At 50.6% G+C, this 21,237-nt stretch overlaps 2 protein-coding genes across 6 annotated transcripts; one reads left to right on the forward strand and one right to left on the reverse strand.

Moving 5' to 3' along the window:
* Nucleotides 1-8: 8 nt before the first annotated feature.
* On the reverse strand, nucleotides 9-9,822 carry LOC131206032 (aspartyl/asparaginyl beta-hydroxylase). Of its 5 annotated transcripts, none has more exons than XM_058198391.1 (12): nucleotides 9,742-9,822; nucleotides 9,315-9,477; nucleotides 7,582-8,247; nucleotides 7,402-7,506; nucleotides 6,824-6,937; nucleotides 6,577-6,680; nucleotides 6,167-6,463; nucleotides 5,797-6,028; nucleotides 2,804-2,880; nucleotides 1,523-1,869; nucleotides 733-1,455; nucleotides 9-655 (listed from the first exon to the last, which is right to left on the reverse strand). In XM_058198391.1, the coding sequence occupies exons 2-12, from the start codon at nucleotides 9,364-9,366 to the stop codon at nucleotides 505-507; spliced, it is 2,868 nt and encodes a 955-aa protein (XP_058054374.1). In that variant the 5' UTR covers nucleotides 9,367-9,477; nucleotides 9,742-9,822; the 3' UTR covers nucleotides 9-504. The 5 variants fall into 5 exon arrangements, with proteins under 5 accessions (XP_058054374.1, XP_058054375.1, XP_058054376.1 ...); XM_058198392.1 differs by having other exon boundaries at nucleotides 9,315-9,474; nucleotides 9,742-9,769; XM_058198393.1 differs by lacking the exon at nucleotides 7,402-7,506.
* Nucleotides 9,823-12,221: 2,399 nt separating this feature from the next.
* On the forward strand, nucleotides 12,222-16,670 carry LOC131216009 (E3 ubiquitin-protein ligase Topors-like). The gene is made up of 4 exons (XM_058210405.1): nucleotides 12,222-12,467; nucleotides 12,542-12,951; nucleotides 13,019-15,973; nucleotides 16,050-16,670. Exons 1-3 carry the CDS (start codon nucleotides 12,222-12,224, stop codon nucleotides 15,906-15,908), a joined length of 3,546 nt encoding a protein of 1,181 aa, XP_058066388.1. The 3' UTR covers nucleotides 15,909-15,973; nucleotides 16,050-16,670.
* The last annotated feature ends 4,567 nt before the right edge of the window (nucleotides 16,671-21,237 follow it).

Below are 21,237 nucleotides of genomic sequence, written 5' to 3' on the forward strand. Positions count from 1 at the left end.
GAACCGTTACGGGTTTTCACTGGCTCACACTTCATACTTGAATCTGGAGGCTCCATTTTCCTACCATACACAGCATCGTCCCGATTACACCGTAAAGTCAGTCACGTTTTGTAAGTCATTTTCAGTTGGATCTCTCCGTTTTTTCATACCTAATATGCCACTGTCGACGACCTAACAACCCGCTTCCCTAACGAATGAACACTTTAGCCTCGAGTGGGTCCGGGTACGGGTCCCTTTGTTTCGCTTGCTTTGGTAGAAACCGATGTGATTCGAGGTTTTTTTAAGATTTCTATCTCTCTCTCTCTCTAATCTAAGAAAAGATTATTCGACCGATTGTTTGAACAGTTTGTTCAGCACTCACGGTTCGAACCAGGCACACAAACACAACAATGTATCGCAAGAATACAAAATAAAGCGTAAAACACATAACCGCTAGAAACTAGTTAGAGTGGAGTGGAGTAGTATTGGGGTAAAAATGCAATTGCGTCACAGGCACTGATCGCCCTAGATCGGCGACAACGATCGTCGTTGGCTCTCGGTCAAGTCTGGATGCCAAAAGTCCACGATAAGCACCAAGCGCGTCGCGGTCCCGTTGTGCCACACCTCGTGCTCGAAGCTGTCGTCGAATATCAACCACTTGCCATTTTCCCAGGACCTACAAAGCGAGAGCGAGAGCGAGAGGATGTTGAAGCTGGATGGTCGAACCAAACACTGAACCGTCGTTCTACTCACCGAGTTTGCTTGGCAACTCGTATGTAAATACCGGCGGGAACATTCAAACCCAAGTGTGCCCGTATTCGGCAGTTGGTCGGTCCGCAGTGTGGCCACACGTGTGTGCCCGGGTGCATGACGCTAAACTTCACCTGACCCCGCTTACAGGTGCGCGCGGCTGGAAAGTGCTGCTCCACCAACCGGCACGTCAGCGGGGCCAACGCGCAGTTACGCTCGACCCGAGCACCGCGAGCAAACAGTTCCAGCTGCCGCCAGTCGCCTCGATCGCGCAGATTTTCCGTCTCGTTCACAAACACTCCGGCACCGGTGAGGAGTTTCATCCCTTCATCACGGATAAGGAGCCACTGGGAGCGGATACGTTCCAGCTCGGGGGCGAACGTTGTTTGCTCTTCGGTCCAGAACGGGCGCGATCGTAAGCCGTCCACGTTGTACAGCGAACGTTGGTACAGTGAGAGGAACAGCTTCCGCTCTACTCCGCGTCGGTAGATGTCGTGTGCCTCACCGGTGCGCCCTAGGCGCTGCAGGGCATCGCCCAGGTGGAAATAGAATCGCCCATCCTGCGTCCCTTCGTGACCGGTGTCGATACCCTCGCGCAGATACTGTGCGGCCAGTTCCATGTTCTGATCGTGTGTTTTCAGCACAAAACCATAGTGGACCAGCGCAAAGCCATCTTCAATCCAACGGAGCAACGTTTCATGAAGGACCGCTTTCGCCTCGGGAAGTCTGCAAAAAGATTCTCCCGTTAGCTCGGTGATCGATCGGTCGAGAATAATGGCGAGCAAATACGAACCGGTTCAGATACAGATACGTCACGGCCAGCTGATTTCGATAGCGAGGTTCGTCATCGAACCGTCGTATGAGCGTTTGGTGCACATCGATCGCTTTCGCGTGCTGACCCTGGAAACGTAACCGATCGATGCACCGTTCGGCCACACTCGCCAGTGTAGCATCGTCCACCGCTAGCTCCTGTGCGATCACCTTCCGATAAGCTACGATCGCATCGTTCAGTATTGCGTTACTGCGCCGCTGCTCCGCCAGTGCATCCAGAGCCCGGCCACGGCCGACCAATGCCGGAATCGAGTGGGGCTTCCTCGAGAGCACTCTTTCGAACGTACTGAGCGCTTCTTGTGCTTCGCCCTTTTCCGAAAGGACGTGTCGTTGAGTGGTGCAGTGTGTCACACGGGTGGGTTTAGTGGCGGTGGCGGCAATCCAGGAAGTTAGAAGGGTTTAATACACACAAATTCACACCGCGTTAAGCATTTAGTTGTTGAAATGCGCAACGGCAGGGCCAGCGTTAAAAGCGGTTGGGAAGCAGAAAATAAAAATAAAAACACATCAAATTAGTCTGCTGCGCGGGAAAGATTAGTGGTTGGCGGAATGGTAGGTTCAATCCGATCATTCAACATTCCACCTGCCTTACGGTTCGATTCCGAAATTGGTGGGTGTGCAAGACGGAATTCAAGGATGGTGGATGAACGAACGATTTTTGCTAGCATTCCTACCCGGGCGTTTACACACGATCCTTCCAATCGATTCGCCGAATCGTTTGGGAGGCAGACGGATACTCAAAAACTCATCACAGATCAGTACACAGCACACGCACGCGTGACTCTGGGCGAGTCTATTTTCGTTCGGTTTTTATTGTTCAACCAAATGGATGGAGAGTAAGTTACTATCAAGAAACGGTTCATAGCTTAATGTAAAGTCATTATTCATGTGTCGTTAACTCTTGCGGAAGTCTACGTCCGTGTCTCGTCCCGGTCAGTCTTCAAGTGTAATGTAAGGGGACGCAATGCCTGATGGATGCACGATGGATCACACAATTGGGAATCCGATTCGGTTCTTCGGGTTTCATTCTAAAACTAAGGGATGTTTAGGAGCGCGAAAACGAGTAAACTATTTTTTTAAACAAACGGAAGCATGACGGGGTGATTGGAGACAGGGTAGTGTTTTTGGAAGGTATTTGTGTTATTCGAACCCGAACTCCTGATCGAAAACGAAAATGATGTAACACAAATTGGTCACCGGAGACTTAACGAACGGGTTGGCCCCGTTGCAACGCCGAACTCACCTCGTCGAGTTGTTGCTGTGCGCGTCTTAACTCTTCCTGATAGGACCGCTCAGCTTCCTCAGCCCGTGTGGGGATTTCTGTTTGATCGAGAGACGATGCCGGAGAGAAACAAATTACAACAAATTAGAGAGCGCGTCCCGAAGCATGAGCGGGCTGGTTTATCTCGGTTACGGGTCGTGTTTGAAGGGTGGGATCATCAGCTGTTTATCGTGGCAAATGCGCTACAGAATCACAGAATTTGTTCATGGACTTCATGGTGGTGATGCGTTCGCAAAGGGAGCAACTTGTGACGCGATGGTGGTACTACAAGCAACATGGTTCGCTAAGCGGGTCCTGCAAGGCTAGTTCTACTGCTAACGCGGGACGCGTGGTGCTTGAAGAGAGCAAAATGTGCGTACAGGCCAAAACCGATGGTGATGATGAGATAATGATGAGCCAACCCCGCGCGAGCAACAAAACGTGCAACTCTAAAATGGTTCAATCGGTGGTGTGTTCCTCTAATAGGCATAAATACTTGTCCACCCCGCAGCCACCGCTTCGTCGTCGTCTGGCTCCTCCCGACCCGCAGCAGATGGTACCGCCTTTGCACTTGCGTCCGGTGTCGGCGCCGCCCCTGCGGGCAGTTTGCCGTACTTTTCCTCCAACCGTCGCATCAAATCGGAATCGTCAACGTCCGATCCATCATCTTCGCCACCGCCCGGCTGGATGTTGTCGTCTGTCAACGGTTCTTCTTCCTCGTCCGAACCGTACTGATTCAGCAGCACCGAATCGATGTCATCTTCATCGTACACCTGTTCTTCCTCTACCTCCTGGTCGTCGTACTCGTCGTACTCTTCACCGTACTCATCGGGTTCCAGTTCCTCCTCGCTCGCGTCCGGCACGAACAGATTCTCTTTGCTACCATTATCTGCCGGTGGGTGCATTGGAGCGCCGGATTGCAGTCCGAATTCGGGTTCCGTTACCCTATCGGGCAGCAGGAATTCGACGTGCTTTTCTCTAGCCATCGATGGCAGTGCTACGGTGCTTTCGCCAGTAGCTCCCAGAACGGGTGAATGGCGTTGAAATAAGGAACGGTCTGACTGTGGTGTGGTACGTGGTAGTACCGGGGATACAAGCTTATCGAATTGATGATCGAGTTCGGTCGGTGGTGGTGATGGGATTTCCGAAAGCAGGGCCGTTAGGACGCTCCTTGCCTCACCCTTGGCACTTACGTTTTCTCTCGCCTCAACCGCCGCCAGTCCACCGGTGTGCTCCTCGTCACCCTCCTCGGCCGGTATCACGATCGGATCCTTGTGCAAACCGTAGATCAACTTATTGAACGCCCCCTTTGGCGGCTTCTTACGAGCCAGTAACGATTCTTTTGACGATTTTTTTACACGCTGCTGCGGCTGCTGCTGCTGCTGTTCCAATACTTGCTGTTCCTGAGTGTCCACCAAAACTGATCCGGCCACCTCGGGCGACGGGCGGTACATCGAGCTAAAGTCTTCAAACGTGATCGGCACAAAGGCACCAATCTCTTGTTCCTGCTTAATCAGATTTTGTTCTTCCTCGTCGTCAGCTGGAGGGATCTCCTCGATTTCTTCTTCCATTTCGTCCAATTCTTCAAGCTCGTACTCGTACTCATCGCCTGAGTATCGCTCATCAACCTCGTCTTCGAGAATAAATACTGGAAGGAGTCGAAAAAGGAGGTGACTACTAGCACCGTTTATCCGTCGGGCCACCGCTGAGAGCGCAGCGCACTCACCATTGCCTTCAGTCTCCTTTGTACCGTCGGGCGAAAGCTGCACAGGATTGCCGGCATAAACGAAGTCATTCAAAACGGATTTGGTTGCCGTTTCGGTTCTTTGCACTGGCTGCTGCAGGGAAGGAGTTTGGGCAGTTTGGGCGATATTGGTGGGGTTTTCTAACTTCGCTTTAGAATCATCTACGTTACCGGAAGATTTTTCTTGGACAATGAAAATACGACAAATTAAATTTTGCTTCACGTTCCTACCATAACAATGCCATGCAGACAAACGAAGAAACTCTTAAACGGAAAACTGATAGCATTCAAAAGCTCATGCTTGGGGTGATCCATTGCTGCGGCATATTAAAACACTCACTATGGTGTTTAATTTGATTAGAAATTATACATAAAACGCCATTTTAGATATTAGGCAGTGAATCAGACCAGAATCGTTACTGCAAACGGGTGACAATGTGAAGCGAAACATCGAGCTCGAAAGTGCAAATTATTCACGTAAAGAGAAAGTACAACACCGATAAGAACTGGAAGAGGTAAACAGAGATTGTTCATAGTACACATTTCGGGGGAATCAGAACGGAACAAGTCTCGAAATGATTTAGCACATGGTTTAGCGAAACCCATGCACCCTTTAAAACAGTTGACTTACGGACAAAAAGCTGCAGCAAATCAAACAAAAGTGAAACAAAAGTAGCAAATCAAACACCATCAGGCATCGGTACAGTGAGCGACTACGGGACAATCAAACAAAAAACACGAAAACTGTACAGCGTACACATAAGAAAACAAGGCAACTCACTCGTAGGAGCACGTGGACTAGTTAACAGTAGATGCGCAGCGCCGAGCAGTGCGACACCGACAAAGATTTTAACCGTAACTGAAAGTGTAGCCCAACGGGAGTTGTACTTAGTTAGGTTTGGCAACAAGAGCACGAGCATAGCAACGTTTCAGATCCTCTCTCGCTTATGGACGTAATGTAAATGATAACATTTCTTTTGAGCGAATGCCTTTCTATATACCACACATGTCGAGGAGAAGTAGTAATAAGTTGCACTTTCTAACCGGAACCGGTTATGGGAGATCACTATGAATAGTGTGAAGAAGAAGGACACGGAAATGAGAAATGTCGGGAATGATGAAAAATTTTGTGATTCTGTAACATTGTTTCGTGTGGCCAGAGAATAATCCCATCTCGCTTCGACTCGCTTCTTGCGCTGATTTCCGTTTTGTCGTTGTGTAAATCACTTACGTGAAGTTTCCTCTTCCGGTTCTACGGCGGATTTGCGCTCTTCTTCAGCCGCTAGCCGCTGCTCCTGCTCCCGGCGCACCCTGGCTAGATATTCTTCCTCTCCGCCATCGTTGTCTACGAAGGCGTCGAAAGCTGCCTCATCATCGTCGTTCTCGTCTGCATCATCTCCGACCTTGTTTGTTTCCTCTTCAATTTCCTCCTCATCACCATCGAAGTCGTCGCCATCGTCGTCCTAAAAACAACGATAATTTTCAGCATCAAATTATATCTCTCCGATACTACAATTGTTTCAAATAAAATCCACACACACATTCTTAGTAAACAACAAACTATCAAACTATCGAACATGCCTTAGTACCTTTCTACTAACCGTTTCAGGTAGGGAACTAGTCTGCTCTACTTGCGGCACGTCCAATGACGCCGCCAGTTTGTTATAGTTCCGTACAAGTTCATCCATTTGATCCGTGAGATCATCTCGGGTTACGTGCTCGGAAACGGACTTGGGTGACGTTGCCTGATTCGGTTCCGTTTGTTTGGGCAGCGCACAGAATTCACTCTTACTGCTGTCAGCTGCCGGCAAACATGCAGGTGCAGCATTTGCCGTGCCTTCGGTATCTTGTATCGGTAAGCTTTGTTTAGCGGTATCATTCATGGCATTAGAAAGATTCTGCAAGCGATACGTTTGTTATAAGTGAAGCGATTTAAAAGCATTGAAACAAATTTAAAACATTTCTATCAAAAACACAATCCAGAACAATATAACGACCGTTAAATACATACTATTTCCTCGAAGGGTGTATCATCGATTCCCTTGAAAGTATTTCCATCGTCATCATCATCATCGTCGTCTAATTCGGCATTGCTTCCCATTTTGTCGTTTGTCGCTAGTGGCGTGGAGAAAAACGTAAACATTTCACACAACCAGAAACTGATACGGTTGGTTCCTTAACCTAATACATCCTTGTGCGAAGCAACATCTGGGCGAGCAGATAATATGAATAACGTAAAGTTTTCCAAGATCCTTTACCTTTGCCTTTAACATCGTCATCCTCTTTCACGGCAATTTGTTCATCTTTATCATCTTCGTCGTCATCATTTTCTTCTTCATTATCTACAGTTTCAGCAACAGTCTTTGTCTTGTCTAGGAAAAGAAGCAACAGGAAAATTTTGACAGCATAACTAACATCTAACAAAGCCGCTGATAGAGCAGTCAGTAACGAACGTCGCTGTCAACGCAGCTGGCCTGGGTTCGAATCCCGGGACCGGTTACAGAAAGCATCAGAGACTAACACTAACATTGTCTCTGGTGCAGGATAAGACCGCTCAGCGGTTGTTCCCGCAGAACATCTAGCCTAAGCCACACAGAATAAAGCCAAAAGCAACCTAAATCAAATAAGCCTTAGCATATTAAAGTTCTGATTGCATTGGACAAAACACATAAAATGAAATCAAATAGCAATTTTGACTCAAAAACTTAAACGTGCCGGTCACAAGGGTCACATTTAACTCCAAGTCGGTCGCACTCCAATGGTTAAAAGCAAACAAAAGTGGTTAAAGCAAATAATGCGTCGAAGAGATGGCGTTTCCGAATTGAAGGCCAATTACCATAGTCCGGTTCATTATCCTCATCAGCGTCTTCGTCATTCTTATCATCATCCCCTGCTTTATCATTCTGTTTTACATCATCGACATTGGTTTTATCGTTGGCACCTAGAGCAGCGTGCCGGTAACTGAGAAATTATTACGAACGACAAATGATTACCAGACACACAGTGCATCACTTACCGTCATCATCGCCGTCTTCATCATCGGCGTCATCATAATCGCCGTCATCGCCGTCATCACCTTCCGGGTTGACATTGGCTTCGTGTTGGGCGGCTTCCTGTTGGGCGTAGATCTCCTCTACCTCGTCGTCGTCCAATTTCTGAGCCTGAGCCGCCTCCTCCTCGTCCCCATCGTCGTCCGCATCTTCCTCGTCATCGTTGTCTTCCTCTTCCGGGTACGGGGCACCATCATCGTGGTCGTCCTGCTCCCCCTCCCCTTCGTGTGCCTCATGATCTTCCACATGATCGTCTAAGGAGTCGTCGTGATCGTCTACGGAGTCGTCGTGATCGTCTAACGAGTTGATGGCGGCCAGGATTTCCTCATGATGGTGATCGTCCTGTCGCGTCTCGTCCACCCAACCGCTAAAGAACTCGGAGTACCTCGATTCGGACAGCGGTGTATCGTCGTTCGAGAGTCCCTGGTTTTCCACGATGATCAATCCGATGAGGGCCCCAAGCGCGCCCAGCAGGAAAAAGAACACAACCTTGGCGCACCAGTGCCCACCGGTGCCGTGGTCGCTGTGGATGTGCATCTGCACATCACCCGGCTCCTTGGCAGCCTGTGCCGCCCCGGCGGACGGCTGTTTCGGGGCATGGACAGTCGTTTCCTTTACCGTGTCTTCATCATCTACAAAGAGAAAGCGCCACAAAGAAAATTGCCCTTAATTGTCAACGCACGCCGGTTGGTTCTATTTCAGATAAGCCACAGCCCCAATGTCAAAGACCGACAGACGAACACACGGCAGATGAAACGTGGCACACGTCAGCGAACACGCGGTTTAATTTTCGTGGGTTTATTTTTTGACCGACACAATTCAGACGATACGTAGATTCTCACTTTCAATCTGGCCAACACACCCAGCATCGTCAACGCCACGTTTTAACGGCTGCGACTGAATGATATTTTTATATAATTGGCGCAGCTACCGGCAGAAGACGCCGGCACAGCCGGGTGGTGGCACAAACAACAAACGTGGCGCTGTGAGAAAATAGCAAGAAAATTGTTTTCCACACCGAAGCATTAATACGCCGGGATATTGTCGTGTCACGCAGTTTACATCCTTTGGAACTGCGTCAGATGACCTCCTCCGATCGTTGTTTACCGGCTATCTGCTACGAAAGGAATAAATGCGCCAAATGGTTTGACACAGATTCCGCTGTACCGTTGCAGATCATATTTCGCAGTATTGTTTCAATTGCGTTTCAACAGAGTGGCCAACGTCAAGCCCTTTGGTGAATTGGGGAAAAGCTAGGAGTCGTTCAAATTATAAGCGGACACAGGGCCCAACATGAGTTATCCCGAAAGCGCGCAAAGCGGAAGTGTAGAACTGACTGATTCCCGATGCGCTGTTTGTTTCTGTTATCGGTCAAAATTTACAAAAAATAAAATGAATGTTTAACTGAAATCAGGAGTGATGGAGGGAAACAACCCAGCAGAACATCGGCGGACTGTGACGGAACGCACAGCGAACCGGACACACCGAATGCTGCCACGGCAATCGTAACACCGGAGCTATTTAAAGATTTTCAGAGAAGCTAATAATGTTCTAAATTAAAAGCGACCCCAAGGGAGGCCGTTGCGGCGGTGGCCGTTACCTCCGGTCAGAAGGTATTCCGATGTCGAAGGTGATGAGTTTCTCTCCACAATCACTTTCGAGCACTAAGTTTGCCCCAAACCATAGCTGTGGCACTAACCTTTCTTCCGTTTTTTATCCTTCCGCTTCTTTGTTTGCGTATCGCCGGACATTATCGATCACCTTATGCTCGGCACGACCACTTCCGCCACAAGTTTCTTATCACTTCTTGCTTCTCTGTACACGTCTTTGGCAGATTCCAAGCCCAATCGCCCCGATGGCTACTAGGATCGGACACCGAAAGTGTAAATGGAGAAAAAACAAGGAAACTATGAGCACTTCTGCGCCTGCAACACTTTGCTTTCTGCACTGGCGTAACACGTTGCGTTGGCCAGTCCAACTGCGATGATAATAGAGGGCGGCCGGACGACGGAACGCGACTTTTGGAAGGGAAAACGCGACGTGTTCTAAATAAAGATCACGCGCCCCAGTGTCCCCCGATAGTCCGCCACCGTTGTGCGGCCCTCCACACACGGGACCCCACCAACCTGAGGAGAGTTCGTCTCTCGGATTAACCGCACCGCACTACCGTGTGTTTGATACTGCGGCAGTAGCGCAGTTTTTTAAACACACTCCCGAACGATCCTCGACGATCGCGGTGCGCATGAACCGAAACAAGAACTGCGCGTGGAAGTGAATTTCACTCTCGTCTGACAATGGCAAATGACACTTGGACATGACCCGCCGCCGGGTCGCGGTAAAATAATTACTCGAAAGCAACCCAAATTCCCAAAGCACCACAAAACTATCCAGCAACTGCGCCTACACCATGGAAGATCCCAAGATGGATAAGATAAACTCGTTCAAACGGAGACAGATGCCGAGAATGGGAGGCTTTTCGAACGGCGCAGCATCTTCCAGCTCTTATCTTGACTTACCTTGGCTGCTGTCTTATCCTGTTGGCTACTAAAGCTGATGCGAAGCGGTTGGAAGAAATTCATCAAATCTCGCACGCTTAACAATCGCGGAACGCACACAACACAACACAACACACTTTGTTGTGTAAACAACAACAACAATAGCTTCAACAACAGTGTATTTGCGGTGCCACACCAAGCGCAAATCGGACCGTAGAACGTGTTTACATTCGTGTTTTTGGTCCGAGAAAACGGAAGTAGAAGAGAAATAAATTAATTTCTAAATATTATCTGTCAGTTTTTTATTCGATTTTGTTGCTATACCAGCAAAAAAGAACTTACATTATCTTCTGTTTGTAAACGAAGCGTTTGCTAACGGGTTTTGCGGTCGGCCGACACATAAACGTTATGACAGAAGCACAGTAGTTTGGCATTAATCTGAAATGCCAAATACGTTTCGTTGCGCATCGTGCGGCCGGACAGATTGAAATGAAACTCAACGTACGTTTATTTGAAGAATTATAGAGAAATTGTGTTAAAAAGTGGTTTGCATGTGAACGCTGCCGCTGACAGTTGTCATTTACATTTTCACCGGAACTTATTTATTATTGTTTTACGTGCGGAAACATTAGTGAACATGGAAACCGATAACGACGATAAAACACACAAACAACACACTTTCACCATCAGCAGATTCTCCAATTGGCCCTTCCCGTTGAAGAACACCAGCAAAGAGGTAAATATTTATTTTTAAATTTTTACATTCTAATAATCTTCCACGAACAATTTTTTTTCCAAGACACAAAATCCCCCATGTTCGGTCGATGTCGAAGTCGATGCATTCGATGCGATGAACTCGATTTTGAGCGAGCAGCCGAGTCTTCCAGAGAACGCCGAATCAGGATACGACCCGGTCGCATTGTTAACCAAGAGGATTGAACAACTAGAGCAATCAACCGAGAACCCAATAACTTTAACCCAATTCTTTTCAGCATCATCAGCAGCTGCAAAAGAAACATAAAGAAGAAGTGCGTAAAATACAAGAACAAATAGCTACACTCACGCAAAAGTTGCACAGTATTATGCCCATACATAATCAAATTCAGGCCCAGCCACAAGTGAGTTTGATGCAGGGACAATCTCTCACATTGTCGCAGCGCAATCCTTTGATGCCACGATCCTAGATCATCCTTCCACCAACGATTTTCGGTTGTTCTGCATTGGTTTAAATAGATTGCAGTAAATGCTGCGTGAAATAATTCACCTAAAGTCAGAAGTTGTCTGTCTTTCTGTCTTTGTGACTTGAAACCAATTTCCATTGTGTCATTTTTCTTGCGTACCCGATTTATGTTATTTTCGAAAAATTTTCTGTTTTGCTCAGAGACCATGCTTTGTTTATGTCCGGTAGTTGTACTTTGAGGTGTATAACACCAAATACCGATTATCGAACAAGATGAACAGGATCGATCTAATGAATGAGTTGAACCAAAACTATATCAAAAACAGAAGAGGTAATTCCAGTTTCAGCATTGACAAGTTGCGGCCATGCATTGGGTAAACCGAATTATCGTCAACTCGAGTGAAGTCGAGAGGAATGAAGCGCACTTGAAAATGGATCTCTGTTGAGAACCAAACGTCAGTTCGTTTGGTTGGAGAATGTTGGAGAAAAGGTTGCTGGTCAGACTGGCTGTTTTGGTTGCAACTAACAAGATCTTGGCGAATCGATTTCGGGTGCAACGTGATAAGATTTTCATTTGATGTGCTGTGTCCGGTCGTTTAAACTGTGGAAAAGTTCGTGGTGTGTTATTGCGTGGCCGTCGAAGGCAGAGTCGTGAGTAATCGTCAACCAAACCAACACGATGTGTGAGATATTTGTGAACATTCCCCTATCATGATGGCGTAGCGAAAGAGGGAGAAACACTGTATGAGCAAAATTTTCGAGCTGCAGTCTTTCGTAGAATTCTCGTTACGCAGCGACGCGAGTTTTCACAGCAGGTTGCAGATGCTATTTTGAGCTCCGAATAGTTCAGCGGAAGGGCGGTGCTCAAGGGTCAATTGTCTGTTGGGGTTTCCGAACCCATTACAAAGGAAGCACTTTAGAGCGAGCGGTCATGGAGGAAGCGGCCGCCGTAGATTGCCCTCCGACACCGGAGATACTGCCACTGACGAGCACACCACCGCCACCGTCGCAGTTCGTGGTGTACAGTTCGTCGTCGGAGGAAGCCGATGAATCAGCCGACGGGCGCAGCTCCCCTCCGCCAAAGTGCGCAATTTGTTTGGGAAAATGTCGCCAGAAGGCGTACGCGAACTCGTGCCGTCACCAGTTCTGCTTCCGGTGTCTGCTGGAATGGAGTAAGGTGTGTCAAAATTAGTCCGAATGTCGGCTGCTTTCATGCACTAACTCCGTCTCACTGTCGCTCTTCGATTACAGGTCAAACCGGAATGCCCGCTGTGCAAGCAGCGCTTCAACTCGATCGTACACTACAAATCGATCAACTGCTACGAGGAGCACATTGTACAGACATCGAACCCGCTGGAACAGTCACTACCGCGCGAAGCAGACTTTTACCGTCGACTAAACTTTTACGTGTCCGATTTGCCCCGCATTACGTACCACGCCACGCTGCACATGCCAACGAGCCAGAGCGAACTGATGCAGCAACTGTTCATGCACCAGTCGAGCGATGTGCGACGGTTTATTCGCGAGTTTGGCGACCAAGTGGTTCCGACTCGCCAGAACAGCATCGCATGGCGACAGTTCATCTATCGACAGCGGCTCTACGCTCGCCCGCTGCCGGATGTGAATGGGCGTTTCCGTGTCAGTTCGGCGCATTTTTATCTGTAAGTTTTAGTAACGCTGCCACCATTGCCCGTTGGAAGCATCTGGTTAATGCTTTTCCCTCATTAGTATGCATCCTGCCCAACTGCATCGCATCCTGCCATGGGTGGAACGCGAGGTGTATGCCATGGAAACCATTGCACCGACTATGTCCCCACCGATGGCCATGCGGATGGGCTACCTCATGAATTCGTTCGATATCGACTCGCCCGACTTTCTGCGCGCTTTGGCCCCGTTCGTCTGTTCAAGCTTTCGCGAGCACTTTCGGCACGAGCTCTTCAACTTTGCCCGCTCACCGTACGATATGATTGGCTACGATCAATGCGTCCAGTACGAGCCACGCTTCAATCACCGCAACCCTGTGATTCTGTCGTCGTCGGATGAAGAGCTAGACTCGGAGGAAGTGCTAGACGGTGTCGTAAATATGTCGGAACCCGTCGCCAGCACTTCATCGTCGTCTTCATCCATGTTTACCAGTAACAGTGCGGGAACTGCTCAGGGGAGTACTAGCGGGACTAGTGGCCGGGGACGAACCGGGCGCACTCAATTTCGGTTCGAAGCCCGTTCGACTAACGAAACCGTCATCATGACGGGCACGCTTCGTGAGTCCCGTGCCGAACTGGCGGCTTCGCTCGCAGAACCGTCCACGCCGGTTATCGAACTGAACGACAACTCGGACAGCCCTGGATCAGTCTCTGTTCCTGCTGGAGCAGCGACGACAAGTACCCGGTCCACCCTTCGGGATGGTGACAATATTTCGCTATCCTCGAGTGATTCCGACGATTGCCAGTTTGTTTTGGCACAGAAACCTCCGCATCTCAGAACGCCGGACCATGTGGTTGATCTAGAATCGGACTATGACAGTGACGTGGTGTTTGTGGCCGTAGAATGTGCGAACAATCAGCCCGCAACGACGAATGGCGATGCGTCCGAAAAGCACTCTCTACCCTTGCCAAAGAGTGACCTTAGCTGCGAGTACAACAATGGTGCATCGACCAGCTCCGGATACCACGGTGGCGCTGGGTCCAGCGGGAGTGGCACCAGCACTCGCGACAAGCACTATACACGGTCCAGGGTGAATCGTTACACGGGCGGAATGGGAGTGAAGAGTATCTACGAAGCGAGCGACAGCGACGAAGACGAGGACGAGGACAATGAGGACGGTGAACTATTCTCAGCTTCCCCACGGTCCCCAGCGTCAGGCTCTTCGTTCAGTTCGTCCAATCCCTGTTCCTGTCCCAACGTTTGTACGGTCTCTTCACATGACAAGGTCGTGTACAACCTGCGCACTTCGGTCACCAAGGTAACGCGAGGACGCAAAAGAAAAAGAAACAGCCGAAAAACAAAGCAAACCGGAGCTAAGAAAAATTGGCGCACACGGCAAAGAAGCACTAGCAGCAGTAGCAGCAGCAGCAGCAGCAGCAGTGATGACAGTTGTGGCAGTAACAGCCGAAAGAACGGCTCAACGGGAGGCAGTAACTCTAGCGACAGTACTCGTAGCAGCAGTGCCACCAGCAGTAGTAGCAGCACAAGCATCACAAGCATTACCAGCGCCAGCACCAGTTCTGCCAGCAGCGAGTCACATTCTGGGGAGCCTTCCATCGTGGTAATGGCCAGTGGCGAACGGCGGACTCGTTTGTCGACGAACTGGACCGCTCCAAAAAACAAAAAAACCGGGAAAAAAGAATCCAAAGCGGAAGCTTCCCACGTCAAACCGAAAACCACTCGCGGCAACCCGAAGAAAAAGGGTGCACAAAGCAAATCAGCACGTCCTCAAACGGCTCCCAAAAAGGGGAACGCAGCAAAGAGCAAAACCGAAAGTGGGCGCAGCAAGCGGGAGAAACCTTCTGTGAAACGACCCAAGGAACAGGATGCGGCTCCAGCGGCACCCATGGAAACGGAAAGCTCCCAGGGAAAGGGAGCGAAAAAGATCGGACAGTATTTCGTCCAAATTCGGCCCTCCAGCTCGCCAACAACCGAAATCGCTACGGACGATGAAAATACTACGGCTGGTGGTGGTGGTAGTGGCAGGAAGCGAAAACTTAGCAGGGTCATCATCAAGCGATACCATCAGGAGAATCAACCGGCCGAGATGCAACCACCTGGGTCGCAGAAAAAAGAAACAGAAACATCGGCCGCACCCGACGAGTGTTCATCGGTAAAACGTACAAAATCTGAAGTTCCGGTAGCATCTTGCGCTCCGAATGGCAGCAATGATGAACCGACGCCAGGATGCAGTAGGAATACGGTGATAGCCAAAACGGAAGTGGTTGACGCGCCAACCGCATCGGGCAGTGATTCGGACTCGGATGCTACGGCAGTGGGAAACTGGCAGGACACGACGAGCGGAACCGCGGCGTCCGTGATTGTGAGCACATCACAGTTGGCTCAACCAACGGGCGCCGATTCAGCAGCAGAGCTGCAGTTGACGCTTATGGAACACGAACAGCTTTTGGAGGACGCGAATTCCGTTGCATTAGATACCCTCTTTTCCCCAACCTTACACTGGGCCGCCGATGATCCTCCACCGCTCGAGGACCACCTTTCGATCTCCGTGTCCGACACCCTCTCGCCGCAAACGTTCTCGACGATAACGTTTTCCCCATCATCGACGTCGGTTTCACCGTTGTCCGCGATGTTGGCCATCCCATCCTCTTCGGTGCCGGAGATAATCGAGGGAATCGGTTCGCTCGCTTCCGCTTCGCAGCTTCCGTCGTCTGTCGTGGGTGCAGCAACGATCGACGGTGCGATTGATGAACTCATGTCCATAATTCCCGCGGACACATACAACAACACTGCGTCCCTCACAGAAGACGGACCCGTCAGTGGAGTGGGACTGGAGGCGACCGAGTCGAGCTCTGGCGCTTTATCATCCTGTGAACTGCTTCCTCCCGGACGCGAGCCAACGAATCCGCCTGGCGTGCGAAGTGTAGTCGCAGGGTCTGAGGTAGAACTGTGAGATTTGCTACGGATAATCGATTTCATCGATTGGTAGTGACCACCGGGGGGCAATCTGCGGCATGGGTAGGTCCAGCTGTCCAGCTCGTTGGAGCGCTTTGTATTCATTCACTATTTATCTTTTGTTGTTTATTACTTTCAGAAACTGTGCTTCGGGAAAATTGTTTTAAAACTTTGACACGAAGAACGCCGCACTGTAAACCATTGATCGGCAATCATCGAAGGGGGACAGTGTTGACGTGGTGTTTGTGTGCGTAGTCAGTTCAGCGAAGGGTACAACACGCTCTTTCACATTCCTACAACCGTGCAGTTCCGTTGGTTCCGGAAGGTCAAGAAGTTCGTCAGGGTTCACACTACTCAAAGCGATTCATCTCCACTCTGACCATCAGGCCATGGTCAGCTGCGTGCAAACACAAACACTTTGGCCGATTCATTTTGTTTCACGATATCGATAAAGAGTTTTTACATGTCGACAATTATCTGTGCGTTGCCCCGTTTTGTGGTTCTTCGGTGAGCGTTGGCCCATCCTAGTGGCAAAGGCACCGAAGTAGACACGCTTTTGTACAAAGGTTTTCAGGTGTGTAAGTAGAATTAATTTCGAAACGTACGCATATAAAGTAAACTGCTATGAAGCAACTAAATGAGCTAGGAATTCAGACAGTGATTGAGTTTCGTCGCGTGAAAGGAGGAACATGAAGTGCAGTGTGCTCCGAAGCCCCCGAATTGCGCCCTCAGCGGATAATCATTCGTTGATGATAGTTTACTGTACTCTTTTTCTAAATACAAACCCTATTGAAACCAATAACGGTTTTTGCTTCTTTTTACGAACCGTAGGAGTTGATTGTATCACGCTACTACCGATTATCCCGTGCCAAGCAATCGCCGTACTTTGTATTCGACCTTCCACTTGAGGAGAAGCCCGTTACGCGACCGCCCGCCCCGCCCCGTGCCGTGAAAGCGGTGCCGAGATATTGAAAAATCTTCGAATCCGTTGTCGCTGCCGGGGCGCTCAAAATTTCCCATCGTTTCCGCAGCGTAATGATAATTACTCCCGGCGGGAACCGGTCAAAGCTCAGCAGTGCGGTCGGGTGATGTGATGCATTCAGATGCCACACCGAAAGACGCCGAGAAGATCTTTCCCAACGTCGTTGCCCGTCATTTGGCCAGCCTTTTTTTTCTTTGCTCTCCACATAAATTATCAGGCCCTTCTTCCGGATGCAGTTGTGCGCCGGTTCATTACTGCCATTGTTTCCGATTTTAATTTATGTTGGCTTCAGACGGAAGCGGGCCCGCAACCCCGTTGGGGTTAGCCGGGAGCACACGCGACCATGACGCCATAGCACATTGGCTGGAACGGCTTGTCCGTTAGGTTAAAGGCGGACTTCTAAAGCGCCCGTGCGGTTGAATAATGGGGACGGTCTTCGGCATTTCTTTCACACTACACCCACTGCGTCGAGGGCAGGGTAAACTATTCATCCACCCACCGATCTGGCCAAAAGACAAATGTTTCACGAACCTCCGAAAACGTAGAAGTCTGTTTGGGGAAGGATTTTCTAAGCGTCGGCGACGTTCCGAGCGGACGAACGAATCAATCAAATCGAACTACACTTTCGCGCCACAGCGCCCGGGCGCGTGACAATCGTGACAATGTGCCCGGTATTCGCCATCTTTCTCTCGTCCCAGGGTCGACGGAGCAATGCTTTCTCCTGGCCCTGGTGGTCGTGGCCCTTTCGGCACTGGTGAGGCGTTGCATAAAAATCAATTTTATTAGTACGACCTGCACACGACGACATATTACCGTCACGTTGTTTCCGTCACCGTTTTCATCACGCGGCCCGATCGTGGCGCGCTGCACTGCCGGGGGCAGCGTGACTTTGGCGGTTGCCGTGTAGTGGGCCCTCCACAGATACTATCGCTCCAGACGGGATCGCGTCTGAGAAGACGCGGATTGTTCGCTTGCCACTCCCCGCGGATTCCCCGAGAAGTCTTCCCCACAGGAAGCTGCCAACGGGGCGTTCGAGCCAGACAGGATTTGAAGAAACTCATTTCGAAACAGTGAATCTGCGCAGCAAATTGACACACGCTTGCGCGCTGCGATCGCATCGCATTTTTACCTTGATGCTAGTTCGGTTTCTAATAAATAAGATTCCACGTCCCAGATTACCACGGGCCCTTCGGGCGCGCAGAACTCTGGCGGTGTCGCCGCCCCACGCTTGATGCTTTCGTGAAAATATTTTGCAACCGCGCCATAAAAGCGCGACGACTTTCCCAGGCTGCCAAACGGCGACGCACGTTAGTTAACGCCGTTTCCTGTCGCGGCCGCGCAGTGCAAGCAATCACGCCTCCGTCCCGTCTGCTAGAGGCCGGGCGCGATCGGATTTACAATCTAACATCTTCACGAATGGCTTCGGAGCGGAGCGTCGGTGATGACGAAAATCTTTCGATTAACAGCCCATTCGGCGTTGACGGTGGATGGGAAAGTCTTCACCGAAGCCGAACCCCCGATTTGTAACGGCGTTTCGAAACAAGACGTTCTTCCCACCTCGGCCAAGGCAGTGAGAACTGTGGTTTTGCGGATGTGACAAAATAAATCCGTTCCAAAACCTGTGCTCCGACACCGACTGCCCTACAACGCTTGAGGCACAACGGGAACAGCGATGATAACTGGAAGGTCTAAAGGTCTTGCACAAACCGTTGCACAATAGAAGTGCACCAAACACGGCCTAATCGCCGATTAAGAAGTCACTAATACTCTGCGAGTGTTGTTTGCCTTTTCTTATGGCTGATAATTTCCCCCGCTGGTGTTGCGTAATTGAATCGCCACGATCTCTCAACCGCCGAGGACGTCGTCTCTCCTCCTGTAGCCCTCGCAAGGGCCATCGAACGGGCGAAGATTCTTCTTTTAACCTCGTTTAGCCAAAAGCCGCTCTCGGCCACTCGGTTTGGCGCGAGAATTGAGATCTGCAAAATTTACATTTTTCCCCCCTTGTCGCATCTGGGAGTTGGGAAAAGGGCATCGCCGGTGCGAAGGAAAATACCAGAAGCCAGAGGCTCCCGGGGTTCGCACTCGTAAGCGAAAGGTCGAAATGCATCATCATCTGGCTGGCTGGCTTGAAGATGTCTTCATTTTGTGGCGCCACCGAGCTTCGTTTGTTGTGTCCCCAAAACGATAAGTCTTTGCGCTCCGCTCAAGGGAGCTAGTGCAGTGTTTGTTCGAGCAGCCTTAGAACAGCCAGCCCGGCTCAATCGATGCCGAGTCATGATGCCTTGGAGTGGCCGTAAGCGATCCTACCGTTTGCAGCGGCTCCAAACCCTAGCCGGGCGGCGGTCTCTTAAGACGTCGCGAATTATAAGCATCCCTTCGCGACGCTGAAGCCGTGTGTTACGCAACCGAACCGCGTCGTGGCGCAGCTTTCCTCCGGCTCAGCGCCGATTGATCGCTTCAGCCATCCACGGGCACACCACGCACCATTTCGTGGCCGCTCCCTCTCGCGACGCACGACGGGCTTGATGAAATCTATATCCCTTCAGCGCTCCGCTCCGGTCCTTGCGAAACGGTCCTCCAGGTGTCGTCTAAGTGCACTTTTTGCGGTTGAGGTTTGAAAGCGAAGGAGAAATGATTAATAATGCAACATCTCGACGGCGGTGGCTCGATGGCGTTTGAGTTGTGGTGGCCGTTTTGACGGGCGTAGACGAGAGACACGTCTCGATCGATCACGCTACGCTCACACCTCCAGCTGCCAACTGCGTCCCTTCAGCGTTCGCAGACGCAAAACGCGCGAAGAAAGTTCCCCATTAATTGGCCCACTCACTCCTCACGGAGACCGCCACTCCTACGGCTGCGGCCACCTACGGCTTCAGGGACTTCGGAGCCCAAATACGAGCCCTATCCTTCGTTTCCGCCACCGCAAAGGCCGTCTGTTGGACTGCAACAAAGTTGCAGCTTAAGTGGGGATCACCCAGCCACCCGGACCGGCCGGTCCGGTCCGAGCGTCCTGGATGCCGATCGTAGATCCGAGCCGCATCTTCCCTTTTTTGGTGTCCGTTTTCTGCGTTCCAGAGTGTGGGCCGGTCCGCTAAATGGCCGCGGTCGCCGAGTGCGGTAATTAAGAGCCATGTAACTTTAATGAGTTTCGGCAATAAAAATAATCTTTTACGACTTTTTATGGTAGGTACGACCGGATTGCTGCGGCTGCTGATTGATTTGACCGGGAGCGAGGGCGCAGGGACTCCAAGGGCCAAGGTTGGTTGGGTGGCCATGTGGAGCCGGAAAGGATTCAAGTTTGTGCGGAAGCTGACGGTGCTTAACCCTGGTGCTTCCTGGCTGAGGCCATTCGCTAAACCTAGGCCACCCTTTATCGTTTACGGGGGGATCTAGTTTCAGTTGGCATGCGAGAAAATCCAACTCCGAGTGACCGGTATTTAGTGATCCGGATAGCAGATCATGTGCCCTACGCTCGTGCCAGCCACGCTCGGCGGCTTCGGTGGCCACCGGACGGTGATGATCAAATACGCGACGGCTGACGAGAAGTCGTGTTTTTCTGGTAACTCGGTGGACCGGCTCGGTGGCCAGAGCCGGGTGATGTAATGAGCCGCTGATCGCCAGCCAGCCTAGCGGTGCCGGTTGCCGGTGTTTATGTGGTGAAAATGACGCGAAAAAAGTCAATCACGGCCTCCCGATGACGATGATCGGTGGTTAGGGAGCCAAGAAAAGCCCAGATCCAGCTCGTGCTCCGGTGTTGGCCGGTGGAAATTTTGTCACGCCTGTCGGGAGCAAAAACGCTGGGTCCCCCCCCCAACACCCCAACCGGTTCCAGGGCCACGGCGGGCGCGCGCGTGAGCCCAACAGCAGGGCTGTAGTTTTCTCGCCCATTGTACCCACCGATGGCCAGATGATGGATGGAGATCGAAAGAAAAAATGAACGCCTTCTGATGTCCCTCCCCCGGTGGGCGATCTTGGGACCCTCGGACGAGCGCGATGAAAGCGAAACGTACCTATCGGTTAACAGAAAATGGCAAACCTGGCGATGGGTCCACTGAGCGTGGTTGGCCCCATTCCGTTCGATCCGAAGTCCAATGTCGCAATCGCGTAAATCGATCGCGTCCAGCGCAAACAGTGTAGAGTCCCAAATCGGTGTGCGCTTCGAGGGTCCGAATTTTCAGGAATGTTAATACCGGGTTCATGGCATCCTTTTTTGTTCGGGTGGGGTGGTGATCGTGAAACTGAATTCCAGTTTCCCCCGATCAGAGTGCCGGGCTCGAGTTGGTCGTAAAATTGATACCCAATCTGTTAGGCAGTTGGCCCTTGGCCCCCGTCCGCTGCCGGGAAC

The sequence above is a fragment of the Anopheles bellator genome, chromosome 1, assembly GCF_943735745.2.
Source record: "Anopheles bellator chromosome 1, idAnoBellAS_SP24_06.2, whole genome shotgun sequence".
NCBI classification, from domain to species: domain Eukaryota; kingdom Metazoa; phylum Arthropoda; class Insecta; order Diptera; family Culicidae; genus Anopheles; species Anopheles bellator.